This window comes from Grus americana, chromosome 9 (assembly GCF_028858705.1).
Source record: "Grus americana isolate bGruAme1 chromosome 9, bGruAme1.mat, whole genome shotgun sequence".
Lineage (NCBI taxonomy): Eukaryota > Metazoa > Chordata > Aves > Gruiformes > Gruidae > Grus > Grus americana.
In genome coordinates, this window is record NC_072860.1 from 7094303 (window position 1) to 7112379 (window position 18077).

At 39.6% G+C, this 18077-nt stretch overlaps 1 protein-coding gene across 3 annotated transcripts in view; it reads left to right on the forward strand.

Moving 5' to 3' along the window:
- The window catches only part of CLSTN2 (calsyntenin 2), a 387192-nt gene that overhangs the window by 358226 nt on the left and 10889 nt on the right, over positions 1–18077 (forward strand). For all 3 annotated transcript variants that reach the window (XM_054835708.1, XM_054835709.1, XM_054835710.1), the window contains exons 10-12: positions 10733–10899; positions 14357–14505; positions 15956–16179. In XM_054835708.1, the coding sequence (XP_054691683.1) occupies positions 10733–10899; positions 14357–14505; positions 15956–16179 (540 nt within the window). The remainder of the gene's footprint in view (positions 1–10732; positions 10900–14356; positions 14506–15955; positions 16180–18077) is intronic.

Consider the following 18077-nt stretch of genomic DNA (forward strand, 5'->3'; position numbering starts at 1 on the left):
CCCTGGTCTTTCCACCAATTACAGTGGTACTCGTCCTGATGTTATATAGCAAGTATCATGCTTACACCTCCTTCTTGTTTTTCTCAGAGCTATGTCATGCAGGCTTCTCTGGCACAGAAAGGCAATTCTTTTCTTTGAGATTAATATTTCCTATCATTAATATTTCAATTCCAGAGTAACTCTTTTCTGAATTTTATAGCCTTGTTTATAGCATCCATTATGAAAAGTTAGGTTAGTTTTTATTTCTACTTTCACCTGTTCAAGTGAAATATAAGAACAGTTTAAGTTCAGTGCTGTTCTCCTGAATCTAACATGAAAACAAAACAAATGTGCAGTCTCACAGGCTTATATGATAAATGTGCCATTTGCATCAAACCATTTGGGATTTTGGTTTTTTGGTTTTGTTGTTGTTGTTGTTGTTGTCATTGTTTTGTTCTGGGGTGGTTTGTTTTGTTTTGGTTTTTTTTTTACATCAGCGTTCCAGCTGTAGTGGGCAAGTCTCTCCCACATCCTTACCCTTGCCTTGGCAGTGTAAAAAGCATGCCTGATTTGCTTGTTCCTGATTTTATGTAATATTTCTTTATGTAATGTGAGTTGAGTGCTAGGACTCTCCTAAAAGGAGGAAAAATGAGCCTGTTCCTGAAGAGCAGAGTCTTGGACGCAGAAGTTAGGGTCCCAGTGGGTGGCAGCATGGAGAGGAGCTGAGAGTGAAGATGGCTGAAAGAGCAGAGAGCCAGGCTTTAAAGGTGATAGAAGAGAACCTTCCTAGGGTCTGCCAGGCACTGAGTAAAGTTTACTGCAACCCAGGAAGTCACTCAATTGCCTAAAATGAAGCCTGGGGGCTAGTTTCCAACTTTAATGACACATTAAGCATGAGGAAAGTTGTATAAAAAATATTTTTTTACATTTTTTTCCTATCATAATCAATATTAATTTTCTCTACTTAAAATTAGGTGTTCTGGACATGATCTTCCTCTTTTAAATTTAAAACCCTTGGTTCTTTCTTCAGGGAACTCATTAAAGGGAAGATCTGGGCAGAGCTACCTCACTGATTTGGGGTTCTGTCACAATGGTTAGCATAGAGTTAATTGTTTTTTTTTATTTTGTGTAGTACATGTTTAATACTGCTATACTTTAGGGAGAGGGTAGTTTATTTGGGGGTGGGAGTTAAAGCATTATCTTTAGGCTAAACTGTTTGTGTTGATTCAGTTACATATATCACCCAAGAGCAGTGACAGCTGGAGACAGACACTTCTTAACCTGTTGCAGCCTGCCTCCAGCAGAGTGCCAGTCTTCATGCATGGCAAATCCTAACTTCTTAGCTGTGATTTCAGTGGCACTAGGCTGGAAAAAGGTAATACTGACTACAGAGCCTAGCAAACTGGACTCTTAGTGAACTAACTAAGGGTGGAAATGAACGGTTCGGGAGTGCTAGTACAGCTGTTCCTGAAATTAGGCCTTTATGTACCCTGGTAAAGTTTGACAGTTTTCTCTGCAGATACTTAGGGTTAAGGATGTAACTCAATTTTAAAATGCCTTTTTTGTTCACATCACTGGTCTCACAAATGACTGTCAAGGTTGTAATTTTGATGTAGGTGGGGTTATTTAGATCTAAAGTGCTGTTCTGTCTCTAATAATGTAAGAAATTTGGAGGCAAAATTACTCTTTCTCAAGGGTATCCAAAGGACAAAATTGACTTGCTGGTATGTGTGCTTCCCAGAACAAGAGAGACACCAAAGTGCATGTGTGGGAAGTGTGACTCTGGCACTGACTCTGAACCTCTGCCTCCCTGAATGGATGTTAGAAGCAGATATGGTCCATCGGGATAGGAGAGAGCTCCTCAAGGGTCAACTTCACCTCTCATTTCTCCTCTCTTCTTCTCTAGCGATTAAAATACTCTAGCTTTGCCCTTCCAGCTCAAGATTCTTGAGAGCTTTCCAAACAATAGAGGTAACACAGTTGTGCAGCAAGGAAGTAGAATTACCATGACTCTGTGAAGATAAAGTGCAGCATCAAGGGGGTAGGTGATTTTTCCTCAGGTCACTTAAAATAAATCTGCATCAGAACAAGAACGGAATCAGACTTCCTCATCAACCACAAAATTGTTCTTATTCTCCCTTTTAGCTTTTGCAATCCTGTTTCATTCTCCTAAGCTAATACAAACAAATTAAGGTTAGCTTAACCTGGCGCTGCATTTTCCTGGAGCTTACCCTGGTAAGTTCTCCTCTGAGTTAATTATTTTTGATTCAGTTTTTCTGAGGACATAGCAAATGGACCCTTTTACAGAGTGAGAAATTTCTTCCATTAAACCAAGGTTTATAGGTTCCCACTCTGATCCCTTTATTGCTCAATATTCTGTGGCAAAGGCAGCCAGAGAAAGGGAGCAAGTTACATGATTTGGTAGTCTAATCATCTTTTGTACCACAGACTGCAAACAGACTTCCTCCAAGTTTCTCTGAAAAGATAAGGTCTTGAGTTCACACTCTTTCCCTCCCAAAATGGCTTGTTTCTTTATGTATCATCCCCAAAGCCCTGTCAGAAAAGTAGTGACACAAGTTAATGACTTGTCACAAGGCTATATTGTAACTTACCGTGACTGTAAGTCATTATTTCTAATAATGCCACCCATTCTAGAGTGCTGGAGCTTCACAGTGTAATAATACTGGCCACATTGTGCAGAGGAAGTCTTTAGGAGAAGCCTGTCAACAGGCAAACTTTGTTATCATGAATATAGCAGAAGGCTATTGTAATTCCCGTTTTCTAAGTAATTTCTGGTTTATATTCCATTTTGCTTTTGTATTCTCCTGTCATTTGCCTCTTTCCTTAACCTAGGCTAGAGACCAATATTTTTATAGAGTCCTTCTGTGGAATAACCTTATACGTCAGCACTCAGCTGACATATCAATCACAAAGTTGCAGTCAGAGAACTGACTTACTATTAAAGGCAGGAAGAATGGTAAGAGTTAAAAGTTGCAGAGGGATCAGATCACTGCGAGCCAAATACACCGTGGGCAGTGCAGCAGCAGCAACCTGTATCACTCAACCTTGGACTTCCCCTAGAAATTAAGATACTCAACAGATAAAGATTACTCCCTACTCTGCATCCTAACACCAGTGGATCACGCCTTGGGGGCTGACGTAGTTTGCACTTAAGGCCTCAGTGGAGTGATACAAGCAGACAAATTACAGCAAGACCACCTAGGTAGATTTCAACATAATGTCATGCTGAATATCAGTACACTGGTGCTTCTGTTAGTACAGCAGTGCTCTCTCTATATTGCCCTTCTTCCAATCAAAACCAAGACGGAGTGGATTTCAATGCACTTCACAGATCGTTGCTGGAATTTTAGCTGTAGCAGAAATACAAACATATGTGGAAGGTTAGTTTAGGAGGGTGTGTTCTTGGAGAGCCGAATTTGCATTCAAATCTGTCACTAATTCAGCATAGATATATGTCCCTTATTTAATTGAATTTCTGCACGGAGGACTATGCACCACCGCAGAATGTTGTTTGGAGAATAGTACTATAGTTTCTTTGGCAGCATTAATATCACTTGGACTGTGATCTACTCTGAGATATATAAGATTGTAACATTTTATCGTGATTGTCATCATTTCCCACAGTTCCCCTAGAAATAACAAAAATATATTGGCTTAATTATGAGAGATTATAGAATGTTTTTCTTAGCTTGAGAAAAATTATCTTAAATAACGTAAGTTATACCATGCTTTTGATCTATGGATCTACTGCACAGAGATAGATTAGCATATGCATACTTAAGAGCAGGTAGCCCTTAGTGTTCTTTGTACTTGTCTTATTTCAGCTCATGCTTTAATGCCTAAAGCTGTCTGTGTGAGGTCATCAGGTTATGATATCTACCAAGAGCAGGGACAGATTTAAATAGTGCCATGTTTGATGAGTAATTTTCTGAGTAATTTTTGTCTGAATGATATAAAAAACCACTGAAATATTTTTGTGCTGAGAAGCTCTGGGAGCATAAAAACTCGAGTCACTAATTGGGACTATTCCTGAAATCTATGTTAGGTTTCATCCTGTTTAACGGCCAATCTACTTGTCAGGGAATGAAACCCAGCTCCCTAAATTGCCATAATAAAGAGGTGAGATGAATTTTGGGGCTTGAACCTGAGGACTTCAGATCCAGAATGTCTTGCAGAATCTTCCAGATTCACTTCAGTCTTTACGTTGGGACCCCAAATAATTGATCGGTCCTTAATTATCTGGCTCAGTATAACCAGAGTCTATAATGATGTCTTAAAAGAATCACATCTCCATTGGAAATTCTCTTGATTCATCATTTCCCGTGAAAAACCTCATTGTGCTTAGACTGCCCTGATAATTATGAGTTCATTATTAGGGCAGGGCAAAAGACCTAAAAGAAGATCTGTGAACTCAATAAAGTCACTTGTTTTGACAAAAAAAAAGGCATGATTGTCCTTTGGAGATTGGTCAGTGAATGCAAACAGCACTTTACATCTCTGAAGTCAAAACAATACAACTGTAAATTTCCATGGTAATCAAATTCTGTCACACTTTATACCAACCCAATGTGAAATGAAAACCAAACCAAAATGGTATTGTGGAAATAGGCTCTGCTTCATTAATGAATGCACCTTAACCCTGTGAAGTTTGAACCCTGAGAATCTTCAGTTTCCCCTGGACTCTCCAAAGTTATATCTAAAAGAACCTCCTCATGGCTGGGATCAGGAGGTGTTTGCTAGATGACAGTCCTTAATCCCCCCCCAAACTGTTATTCAGCTGAGAGATGCTAGTTGTTTATGACAAGGTGACGTATATTAGAAGCATTAGTTTTCCTCCATGTCTATAAGGGAGTCATCCTGACTGATCTGCCCACAAGTAGGACAGGCATCTGCAACGTATCCATCTAAAATTAAGTTGGTTAATTCTACGTTTGATCTGTTGTGTTTGAAATTTCAGGCGCTAGCTGTAACTGTGCTTATGACTATTTAGGAATGTGCCAAACGCAGTGATATTGTAAATTCTTGCTTTCAATGGCAGCTTGATCACTCCCCACTGAGGGCTGCTGTGTGGGTGCAGCATGCTGCCTTTTCTGGTGTGTGAGCCCTTCTCAGGCCCGTGCTTCCTGCTCCAGCCTGCTGTGGTGCTGGGCTTGGTATGAGGGAGCACAGGCAGCAGCTGTGAATAGCACAGGAGGGAAGTAACACTCAGAAGTAGGCAGCGGGATATAAAGCTCTTGTGGGGAAGGAATCCCCTGATGCAGGGGGCACTCCAGGTGCACCTCTACCCCTAGGCTGCAACTAATATCATGGGGCATTAGTAGACCCAGATAATTCTAGATATCCAGGTAATTCCAGCAGCAGCATGCACTTTGTTTTTGCAGCTCGTTCTCAGCCCTGTGGCTGTTTTATGTCTCAGCTGTCTCTTTCTCAGAACCATAACCCAAGTGTCTGCTATAATGGTTTCATCTGGTGGGCAGCCCAGCAGGCCAGAGCAGGACTCTTCTTCTGTATCTTTTGGTGTCAGTGTGTGTGCTGTACTTGTTTACCTCCACCAGCATTCATGCTTAGTAGAAAAAGAAAGTGACTCAGAAAGACTTTATCAAGGTGACGCTGGGTAAAGTTCTGGTGGGAGGGATGCCTCTGCCTCTAGTGCCCGAGCTGCCCTACCTGCTCTGCATTGATAGACTTCCATGCTGAAGAGATCAGAACCAGCATGGAAAAAGAAGAATCCCAGTCCAGAAAATATTTATTATTTTAGCAAGTGAAAAATGTGATGCGTACTACCTTGACAATGACTAAGCAGTGAACATTACAGTGAATAATTACGTATGTCAACAGTTCCTCTGGATGCCTCCCACAGTCTCTTAACACCATCTTCCCATTATGAGGATTGAGTTAATGCCAAAAAGCCAACGTCTAACCTCCTGTATCTGCTAGGCTTTGGGAGTGGATGTGCATGCTGGGTCAGGTGGAAAAAGCAATGCACAATTTTATCATCAAGGTCTGAATAATACTGAGGCCTGCGTTGCCTCACAACTGTAACGCTGACTGCAACGTTTACATTTAAGGAAGGGGGAAAAACCAGCAGCTTCGAAAATTTGTCACGCAAGGGTCTGCAATGAGAATAAGCGATGTTGTTCTATAGTGTTGTTTCAGTCTTTTTTGTGTTGCAGACATCAACCTAACTCCCTGACTGACAGGAAGGAAAGGACAAAAAGGCCCTGACAGCAAAAAATGTCATGAAACTTGCTGAGACGATCTAGGTTAACTGGATGGCCTGACCTCTGGATAGAAACTGGCAGATGCTGTGTTACAGAACATTTTATTTTGCACTGCACCGTGAGATTGGGAAATAGAAAAAAATTTAGGACACTTGGATTACCTCAAGATCATCATCACTGGAGTTCCACTTTGTTCTCTGAAATGTTGCTCCAGAAGCTTGTGTAATCTGTTTAGGTCGTCTTCATTATTTCAGAAATATTGTTGCTTAGGCTCAGTTTGGTGTCAGAACCAAGAGTTAGGTTCAAGGTGTTGAAGCAGTAAGCACTGTTGGGACTAGCTTATGCCTGTTCCCCAGTTGTTTCTTAGCGTGTGGTAATTTCAGTGGTGAGCCAAATTCAGACAATGGAACCGAGCATTCCTCCTGCCCACGGAAGTCAGTGGCTCTGAGCTGCCAATCAGCGGCACGTGGAGCCGCACAGGCATGAAACGTATCATGCTTAGAGTCAAAGGATCTCTACTTGAAAAGCTCAGTATTTAGAAGAGTGTGGATAATATTCTGCAAAAACGTTACTATCAGCATTAGCTCCAGTTACCACTGGCTTTAACATGCTACAGAATTACCATCTTATACTGGATTAAATATATTCGTATTCATCTAATCTTGGGAGCTAAAACGTTTAGAGTGGCTAGGACTTGGGGATTGGCCATCCTGGGCTAAATTTGCACCCACTGAGAAACTGAGGTCAAATACTTGAAGAATATTTGACTGCAGAAGCAGAAGGAAAGATAGCGTTCAAATGTACTAATATAGTAGAAGCAAACATGAATAAAACACTGATACAGACAAGAGTAAAACAGCCAGTTGCTGAGGATTTTCAATTTATTCTGACAATTTTTTCTTCTTACATTTTTTGAGATTGAAAAGCTATATTCCCAGTAATCCCTTTTAACAAAGCTAGAATACCGGGTTGTAGTAGGTTGGCTTTAGGCTATTCCTTCAATTTTAGTGAGAGTTTTGGGTTTTGCTTCCCAATTTTATTGCATTGGATTTTGTCCATTTGCGATCTAATAATTACTGGCAATTGAAACACATCAGCAAGCTAGTGTACCCTGCTGAGCTGAGAAGATTCTGAGATGCTAAGGTAGAAGAATATCAAAGTGTCAACATGGTGCAATTACAAACAGCTGTGATAAGAGTCAGATATAATGACTTCTGTCCACCTTCGAGGATAAAATTGGCAGGTATATAATTTTGTCTTTAACTCTGGTAAAAGGTACTTATGGAAGGCTTATTTAGCAGTCTATTTTTTTCTAATAAAGTGTGAGATAGTATTCTCTCTTTAAGGGCTCATTTTTTTTTTTCACATAGAAAAAGCTAGTATTCACACTGTCCTGGATTAACAGGCATGTCCTACGTAAAACACATATAACGTTGAGAAGAATGCCAATTTATGGTTAGTACAGAGAATAGCGGAAATTCCAGGGAAGGCAACAGGGATGATCATAGTTTACAGTGTTAGGTAGAAGATGTAAAGAAAAGGCCTTGGTTAGCCTGGCAAAGGAAAAGGGAAGGCATGGCCATATTTTGACAGCTCTCATTCCCTATTAAGAATAAACTTCCAATTCCAAGGATTAATGGTCATTGGAGTGGATTGCTTGGTGAGCCTCTGTCTTCAGAAGAGTTTAGACCAGCTCAGGCAATTCTCAAGAGTAAATAAAGTACAGCTGATCTTCTGTATCCACGTTGTATTCTAGGTTAATATGCTATCCTCTCCCATGTTCTGACATCCATGTTAGCTAAAGAACTGGAATTACAGGATCAGGGGGAATTTATCCAAATCACTAAATGAGCAGCACTGAGATAAAATGAAGATGACAAGGACAAAAGAAATTTGTGGATGTAATTCAAGGATAATAGTCTTTACTTTTTTTTCTACCCCACTTATAATGTGGGGAAAGGATCTAGTAGATCACATCATTGTTATATAGGGAGGACCTCAAATGCTAACATTTACAGTTCTTAACCTTCTGGCAACATGACAGTAGATCATCTTGTGTACTGGCATGGATTTCTATCAAGTTTGTTTGGATGTTCTGGCTGGTACAGCAGAAGATAACCAGGTGTGGAGCTGCTGTGTTTGCACAGCAAACATCCATATTAGTGTGTCAGTTTGGATCAGGAGTCCACTTCTAACAAAAACCTCCTGATTGTCCCCACTTCTCTGTTGTTCACGCCATGGAGCAGTGTCAGAGCACATGAACTGGATTCCTTCTGGATGAAACTAAACTGGATATGCATTCCAGCAATGCACCTAATACATTCGAACCACAAATAAATGCTTTGTCAATGACATCAGACAAGAGCTAGTCCAAAGTGAAAGAACAACCAATTAAAAAAAAAAAAAAATTCCAAACCTGAAATTCCTATTCATAGATATAAGCACCAGTCATGTTGCTCTATAGCTTTATTCAACTGGCTTATCCTGCCTGTTTCTGTCAGGCGTGGCCACAGCACTGAATTCTTTGTTCTAGCTTCTTGTCTAGTCCTTTATACATTTTCATGAGCTAGTTTCACATTTAAATACATTAGCTTATTCGAGACTGCTTCTTATTTTGCATCTCCTCAGATTTACCATAGGTTTCTAAATTTCAAATCTCCAGGATTAGAGTTGGTGTTTTAACCTTGGAACTTGCCGTCTTCAGAATTCTGTTAGGGATATGAGAATTTGAACTTTCAAAGCACAATGTGGTTCCCTTCTTCTGTAAGTTCTCATCTGTTTTTTTTCCTCTTTGTCTCCTTTTTAAGGAGAGGTTTGCATTTTTTTTTTTTTTTAATTTGGCTTACCTTTTTCTGTTCAGATCCATTACTGCTGTATTAGTGGTAACATGTACTTTCAAAGACAATGTAAATAGATACATATAACAACATTTTTGCTGAAAAACTAATGTTCCCCTAATGCGCTATCTATTTACCAAATAATTGTCTTGGTAAGTATCAGAAAGGCTGAAACTACAGTACAAACTAATCCTGCACTTTAGCTGTTGTATACATGAAAGTTTCTATGAAACCTCAAAAAAATTTGGCCCAGAGGAAGTTTTCTGTATAATGGACAACTGAATGGAAGAGTGGGGAAGAATAGTCTCTCTTTGAGGATCTTTCTTTGGGGTAAAAAGAGAGGCAGTTTGTGCTGCAATGTTAACAAAAAAGTACAAAACCTGTCTACTTCTATGAAGAAACAGCCTGCTTAGACACCTTTTCTCTCAGTACGCCTGTGTGTATTTTCTTCACTATATAAAATAACTCAAGTCTTCTTCATAGTGCTCATACTGCTCAGACTAGAAGTGATGTTTTTTCAGGCTTTTTGGTAGCAACATCATCCTAAAGAAAATTTGCCGCTTCATCCCTATCCTAGGCCAAATCCACACACAAATCTTCAAGTTAAAGTTCAAGCTTGAGCTAGCTTGCCTGGCAGAAATAGGTTGTTTGACACTAAAGCTACAAACACTGTAGAGATGAGTTATCTACCAATTACAACAGCTTATCAGCTGCTAATCCAATTAGTCTGAATGGCTTCACTGTTGCGTGGCTCTTAGTCCTCTCAGGCTCAAGGTAGGCAGTAATTCACATGCACTGATATAGCTAACACTTGCAGGAAAGACAAGCTCTAAAAATTCTCCTAGAGGAAGATGAGTAAATCACTAAATATCCCAAGAGTAATTTAGATGCTATGATCAGTGGTGCAGGCAGTATGTAATCACATTTTATTGACAACTCCTAAAGATCAGTCTTCCTTTGAAGCTGCCTAGAGTGAAACCGAATGGAGTGTAGCTAGAGGGCCTAATGCAACATACAGTGACGAGACCTGATCTGGCACCAGATGAGCTGCTCTGGGTGAGGGAAGCACTATGAGCCTTTTAGTGTGGTGCTGTGCATTGGCCCGCAGTCACTGCTGTGAATTTACTCCGTATCCTTAGAGACAAGTGTTTGTGGGGAGTGTGGCATTTTGCTTACGTGAAGCCATGATTCTTAGCACATCTAAGAACTTCAGGTACTATTTTTTTTTTGGAGGAGAAAGGCAGAGGCTGCGTAAATGATCTTGTAAAGAAAACTTGCAAATACAGTTTGTGTATAAATAAACATTGGACCTTACACATTTTTTGAAATTCATGTTTGATCACTCTAATAATGTCATCAATTCATTTTTGAAAATGCTGTGCTTCCTTGGACACAGATTTGGGAAGCTGTGTTTCATCTCAGAGTATGTTATCACAGCTTTATAAACACCTGAATACTGGAGAAACACTTAGAAGAATATTAAAGATAGGCTGCTACTGGGTACCACCTAATAATCCACAAAGCAATTCCACTTGTCACAGTAAATGGGGTCTCAGAAATACTTGGCTAAAATGGGTATCAATTCTTTAAATGTGTTAAAACATAAAGTGAATTATTACATGTGTGGTTTGTGTATTGGTATCAATAATCATTTTATATTCTTTTTTCTTGCAGGAGGTGAAGTCACCAAGCCCAGATTTGCTCAGTATTTCCATGGCAGCCTGGCCAGTCTTACTATCCGGCCAGGCAAAATTGAGAGTCAGAAAGTGATTTCCTGTTTGCAAGCCTGCAAGGAAGGTCTGGATATTAATTCTCTTGAGAGTCTTGGCCAAGGAATAAAGGTGAGGGATGAACTGACATCATCTTTGGTAAAAATTTAGAGCTGATTTATGAAGTGGAGAGCCCAAGGTAGAGTACACACAGTACAAATGTACTCCCAGAAGCAATGTAATTTCCCATAAAGTCATGCAAAGAAAAAGCGGAACAGTAGAAGAGCTGTGACACTACAAAGAAAAATGTTTCCATTATCGTAAAGCTAGATGGTCAGAAAGTAAGGTGCTGCTGCTATTTCAAAGTCCATGCGAATTGCCAGGTCATGTTCTCATGCTTATTTTGGTAGTTTTACAGAAATAGACATGATTCCAAAGAATTATTGAATTTTGATCTCAAGTAGCTATGCAGACTATGCATCCTGTGAAACTGCACAGGTGGTTTTTTCAGTGTGTTGTTTTTCAGTGGGGAGGACGTAGTGCTGTAATACTTGATCTAGCATATGCAATGGAAGTGCCATGTACTACATTTTATCAGCTAAATTCTTTCATTGTACAAGATAGGAGACTGACCTGAAATACAGGTCAGTCTGTCTAGGTGATAAGTTACAGTGGTGTAATGTAACCGATATGTTTCTGAAAACAAGGGTAAAAATGAAAATTGAAAGTGCAAAGTTAAAGAGGAATTTTGCTAGCTCTAGCTTTTACATATAAGCAAAACATCCCAAATAGTTAATAGAGTAAAACCCAACAGTCTGGGTTTTTTCTTCATCGTATTAAGGACATCATTATGAATTTCACATTATTGCCTCTCCCAGAAAAATGATACACTTACGAGTAAAAGCTATTTTTAAAAGACAATGCATACAAAGAGCAGGTAGGGTTTTCTGGACCGCAAATGTGTATGCGTACCAGTAAGTTCTTTGCTGGGATTTTACATGAACTAAAGCAGTGTACACTTGGTCCATGGCACTTAAAAGCATAGTAATTCCTTCTCGATTGTCACACCCTGAAATCTGACGATACTTGCGTAGTCTGTTGTTTCATGGGCTTGAAAAAATCCCTGTTATACCGCTCACTGCTGCTTCAGCACAGGTGATTGGCTTCCTTACCATACTAGCAGTGCAGTGGGAAAAATGAAGATGAAGGATTGTTTTCCTCCTTTTCTTTCTTTCATCAAACTTCAAAACATTTTCATTTTCAAAATACAGATTAAGCATAGTATGTTTTTAAAGCGACTGCTTTCATTTTTACTTCCTCAGCCAGCTCAACAGTCAGTGCAACAGCAGGAGGCAAAAATGAAAGAAGCAGTCAGAGAGAGATTGTGGTAGGGTTTCTTATTGGGGCTGACAGAAAGAAGCTCAGATGAAAGCAGAACAGTTGGCACTTGACCTTGAACAGAAGGTTTTCTGGTGTCAAAAAGAAACATACCCGATCTCAGACAAGCAGGTGTGACAGTTGCACCGATGATAGGTTCTGCGTGGCTATTTACATGGCGCTTAGCAGATTCAGTGCTGGCAAACTGATGTTGGAAGGTGTTTCTGCTGCTCACTTTGGACTCATGAAGCTTCACCCTTCAGCCACCTAAGAAAGAGCAATGCATCTGTAATACAATTTCTGACACAGTAGTGTAGGACTTTTTTTTTTATCTGCAGCCTAATTTTCAGATATCTGTAACAGCTCTCAGAAACACTGTCTAAACTGTTGCTTTTTTTAGCCTTTTTTAATGAGAGAGACAGAAATGGTTCATACTGGGGCTTTCTCCACTCCCTTTGGCAGCATTCCAGCTGTTCTGGCAGCCGAGCTATTAAGTTAACTAGCTAGCTAGAGTCTCCTTTTGCTAATTTTATTCTCTACTACTGCTAGCTTACAGAAAGGAAAAAGAAGTGTAGGCAGGCTCTGATTCATGTTAGTCCTCCTCTTTGTTAAAAATACCCTTTAGTTTTTTATGACCTTCCTGCACAAGCTTTAAACCCAGTCCTCTGTGTTCTGTTTGACAGAGAACCCTATGCTTTATTCCGTTCTTCACAGTCTATACGCTCTTTTGTTTTTTAACCTTTCTCATTGTAAGGAAGTGGAGACAACCGTTGCCTGTATATGATAGAACATGTTCATATAATCAATATCCAGCTTCGGGAAGGGATTGCATGTGAGCGAAGGGCGCATTTCTTTGCGTTTTGTGCTGACAACAGTAGGGTACAAAATCAAGGGGGTAATCTGGCTTTTTCTGCAATGCAGATGGTTTGCTGAACCAATTAACAGACAAAAAAAAGAAATCAGGATGAATTATGATGAAGTCACTCATTTGCTGTGTGGATATAGTAGCAAATTTTCTTGGTCAGCAGACTATTTCATGTTCAATGCAATGGACTAGAGGCAGATCAGGGCTACAAGCATAGCCATTGACTTTGCAAGGTTTGTTGGCTCAAATGAGCAGCTGGCTTGGTGTGAGTAGCAGCTCCCTCTTAAATCATGATACCCTTATTGATCATGAGACCGAGATGGGAGAAACCCCTTTATTGTGTCTGATGTTAATGAAGATGTAATAGGGAAGTATTATAATTGTTTCATTCATTTCTGTTGAAATATATCTCAGACAGCCCAGGGTAAAACCAAACAGAAAGCAGGAAAAATACGCTTCTACATGCTACTCTGCTTTAAACCAATATTTTGATATGGGGGATGTGTTTAACCTAAAAAAACCTACATAGTAATGATAATGATGACAGTAAATTAAGGTTTTTGAGCTCTACAGATGCAGAAATAGTATCAGCAAGGCTGATAAGGCTGGGCAAAGTACAGCAAATTGGGATTAGTTTACTACAAAATTAACTCTAACAGTAGTTATCATAGAATCATAGACTGGCCTGGGTTAGAAGGGACCTTAAAGATGGGCAGAGACACCTTCCACTAGCCCAGGTTGCCCAAAGCCCCATCCAGCCTGGCCTTGAACACTTCCAGGGATGGGGCATCCACGGCTTCTCTGGGCAACCTGTGCCAGTGCCTCACCACCCTCACAATAAAGAATTTCCTCCTTATCTAATCTACCACCCAGCCTGTATTTGTGCTTGGGATTGCCCCAACCAATGTGCAGGACCTTGCACTTGGCCTTGTTGAACTTCATGAGGTTCACACGGGCCCGCCTCTCAAGCCTGTCAAGGTCCCTCTGGATGCATCCATTCCCTCCAGCACGTCAACTGCACCACACAGCTTGGTGTCATCAGCGAGGTTGCTGAGGGTGCACTCAATACCACTGACCATGTTGCTGACAAAGATGTTAAACAGTGCCAGTCCTAATACCGACCCCTGAGGAAGGCCAGTTATTAAGATATGAAATAGATAACTGATACGAGTACATATTTTAGGGAACAACATGTGGATTCAACCAACAATAGCTACTAAGAATATTTTTTTCTTAAATCATTATGAAGATTTTTAAACTTACATCTGTGCAACGTTCCTTAAAAATGTCTTATTTTGTACCCTGTACCTGGTACCTTAAATACTAATTATATGTATTTTCCCCTAGTATCACTTCAACCCTTCTCAGTCAGTCCTTGTCATGGAAGGAGATGACATTGAGAATATAAATCAAGCTCTCCGAAAGGTCTCATACATCAACTCTAGACAGTTTCCTACTGCAGGCGTACGACGTCTCAAAATCTCATCTAAAGTCCAGTAAGTTATACTTCAGCTGAACTGATTAGATTAGGAATATTTTTAATGAATTGCTTTTTTCTTTGGATATGTAAAAAGAATAATTTTGGCTAAATTACATCGCTAAATCATACTTTTATGTTATTGAGCTTAAAGGATGGATTTCATTAACTTTTATGCTGATTTACTTTGTGGTTTTCTTTTGATATTGTCCTTTTAAGAAACTTTTCTAGTTAATGTAATTTACTTGCATTCTGTTTATAGTTTGCTGCATACAGTCTGGACTGAACAGTACTTGCATTTATTGCATTCTTATTTCACTGTTCTTTTTAAAAAGTTATAGTTTCTTCTGGGATTGCTAGAGCCATGACTTTTTAAAGCAGGCCTATTACATCTAACAGACTACATATCTGCAAGAACAGTATTTGTAGCTGTGCTTGAAATAGTCTTTGTCTGTATCCTTATATGGCTGTCATCACTGAAGTATTGGTGTTGGGTGTTAAACAGAAATCTGTGTCCTTCCATTTTCATGCAACAATAGTGACAGAACCTGCACAATAATGTTTACAGTTCTACATAATCAAAGAGCAGTCTGCCACTCCTGAGCTCCCCTGGGGTATGTCTGTGCTACAGCAAGTTGGTGTGGTGCAGCGAAAGCACATCTTTAGAGTGAAAAATAAACATCGTTTCTGCAGCCCCTCAACTACTGCGAGTACAGTTAGTACTGCATACTAGGTTTAGTCTGGTGCTGTGGGCTGATCACACTAAGTGTTTGGAGTGCAGCACCTGAGGCAGTGTCACTGGAAGCAGTCCAGTTTGCACACTCCAAGGCTTGCCCATGCCTTGTGCCGAGATGCGGTAAGATAGAGTTTGTCAGAGGATTCACTTCCAAAGCACAGTGCTGATTCAGATGAAAATGCTCATATAGGTCCCTTTTGTCCCCAGTAAACACTGAGGAGTGCCAGAATGAGTGCATGATGGGTCCAATTTAAATGGATCATTAGACCTTTTTAGTCACACATGACAAGATAACCATATTATGTTCATTAGATATTGATTTGAGAATCTGTTGTTAGGTTTACTACGATTAGTTATCATCTAATTAACTTTACATCTTTTTAACCATTCACTACTTTGTTAAATGTCAGTTAAACATCAAAATATTATTCGCATAGTGACCTTACTAAAGACCGAGCTTGTCGTGAATCTGTTAAGCTGTTCTTACGTAATTTTAGTAGTTGTGAATGTGGGAGGGGATAAGAGGAACAGAGCTGTTACTGTCACTGCTGGCCCATGTGCATGGTGGTACAGATTCGTGTCCTTATGTGTGGCAGCATCACGGTATGGAATAGACTGATCTGAGACAATACAAAAGGATGAGAGCCATCAGGTGGGTTTTGGGCAGTGCAAGCGCCACACACCTCTGATGTGCGATGTGTTACATGCAGTTAATGAATAATATATTTTTCAGATGTTTTGGTGAAGATGTCTGCATTAGTATCCCAGATATAGATGCGTATGTAATGGTGTTTCAGGCCAATGAGCCCAGGATTACAATAAGTGGGATGGACCACTTTGCTAGACCAGCTGCACAATTTGAAAGTGAAAGAGGTGTTATTTTGTTACCTGACATCAGGATTGTCAGCACAGTCACTAAAGTGGAGCATCCAGTGGACTTAAAAGAACATGACAGAGGTTTGTGGATTTCTTTTAAGTATTATTACTTCCTCTGTAACATGACCCCTTCTTGTGCCTTCTTTTAGAGATAGTGCAAACAAGTAACACAAAGGAAGTCTCTTCACCCAGATTAATTTAGGCAATGTTAGGCAACAGTAATGCTGTAGTGAAGACATTCAATTAAACATATTGAAAAATGTGTTGAATAGTGATAGATCAGTATGTGCTTCAAAAAAAGCAGCTTTTCCATTTGGTGTCTTGCCTACTTCAGAAGTCCTCTCCACTCTTCTCTACGTATTTCATTGAATAACATATTTTCATTAGAATCTCTCAGTTTGTAACAGAATTTTGTTAATTGTACTGATAAAGTGGAAAGCAGTAATTGACTAATGGATGGAGTTTTAATCTGCTCTTATGGTTCTGGCTCTGCTACTGACTTGTGGCTGATACTTAAGAAAGTAGTCTTGTGACTCAGTTTCCCACCTATACAATGTAAATATAATAATTTGGAAAGAATTTTTTCAATGACAGTTTATTCTATTGCTAAGAAATGTGCGTATTATTATTCAATATAAGGTGAATGTTCAAAAATATAAATAAGGTTTAAAATAATTGTCTATAAAGGATTCCTTTAAAACTTCCTTTTAAATGTTTATGTGCAAGGTAAATGAAATGCCTAGTAAACTGTGGAATCATTCTAAACAATATTTATTGGACTAGAATCAGGAGAAACTAGAGGTACATCTCTTGAAAAGATAAAATCGCTAATGATGTGCAAGTGTAGGGGTATGGATTCCCTGAAGCCATGCTCTGTAATAATGCTGCTTATCACTTGCCTGAAACTGCATCTGTCCTCTGAATGCTGGAAAGTGTAACATATCATAATATCAACTGCACACAGTTACACTATGTCAAAAAATGAATTTTTGCATAGAAAAAGAGTGATTGTTATGCATCACTTAAGACACAATACATGTATGAAGCTCCATGTTCCTAAATGTTATGACATCTTCAAAACTGTTCAGTGAATTAGGAACTACTGCCCTCCAGTTTAGTTCATAAACTTCATCTATCCCAATTTCTCCCAATACAATTATTGACATAATTACTGTTGTAGCACCTTGTAACCTAAAAAGCGTGAGTTTCACCTTGAAAAGGAACATAGCAGCATTTCTTAAACTACTGTTTAATTCCTTGAAAGTCAGGAATGTGCCAGCTCTTGTTTATTTCCTCTAAGAGTGGTTAAAATGGGTAGATAATAATTGGCTTTGGGAATAATTGTGTTTTGCAAAAAATTATTGAATTCTAAGTCTCAATTCCTGCAGTATAAGCTTGAATAATTATTTCTCTCAGCCCAGATATTATCTGACAAAGATAGACATAAATCTTGACCTATATCTACCTATAGGTATTTTTCCACTTATTGGGAATTTACATAACCTAATCATTGTGAGTGCAGCAGAGATGGATATGGCAAGGCTGTGGGCTGATTTAGTCACCGTGTGTTCCCCAGTCCCAAGACCAGTTGGGTCTGTCTCTCACCAAGAGCAGATCAGGCAGCTGCTACAGGCAGCAGCATGACTGCGGCTCTCAGGCCTTATTCACCTGCAGAGGGCTGCTGGAATGCCAGTGTGATGCTGCTTGTCCTGCCTCAGGAGAGAAATCAGTGGGACACTGCCAATAGCTAAAATCCCTGTCCCTACCTCTCTTGTTTGCCCACTGACAGCAAAACTGACCATTTCAGGCTTTTCCCTTGTTCTGCAGCCCAGCTCTTGCCTGTCCCTCAGAGCTTCCCATGAAACAATCCAACTCAACAGCCTTAGCAATATTCAGATTTGCCTATCCTGCAAATTTTAGTTTGGCCTGCATTTTTTGATAAGTTAGAGCTGTACCTAGAGTTCAGATACCCAAAGTCA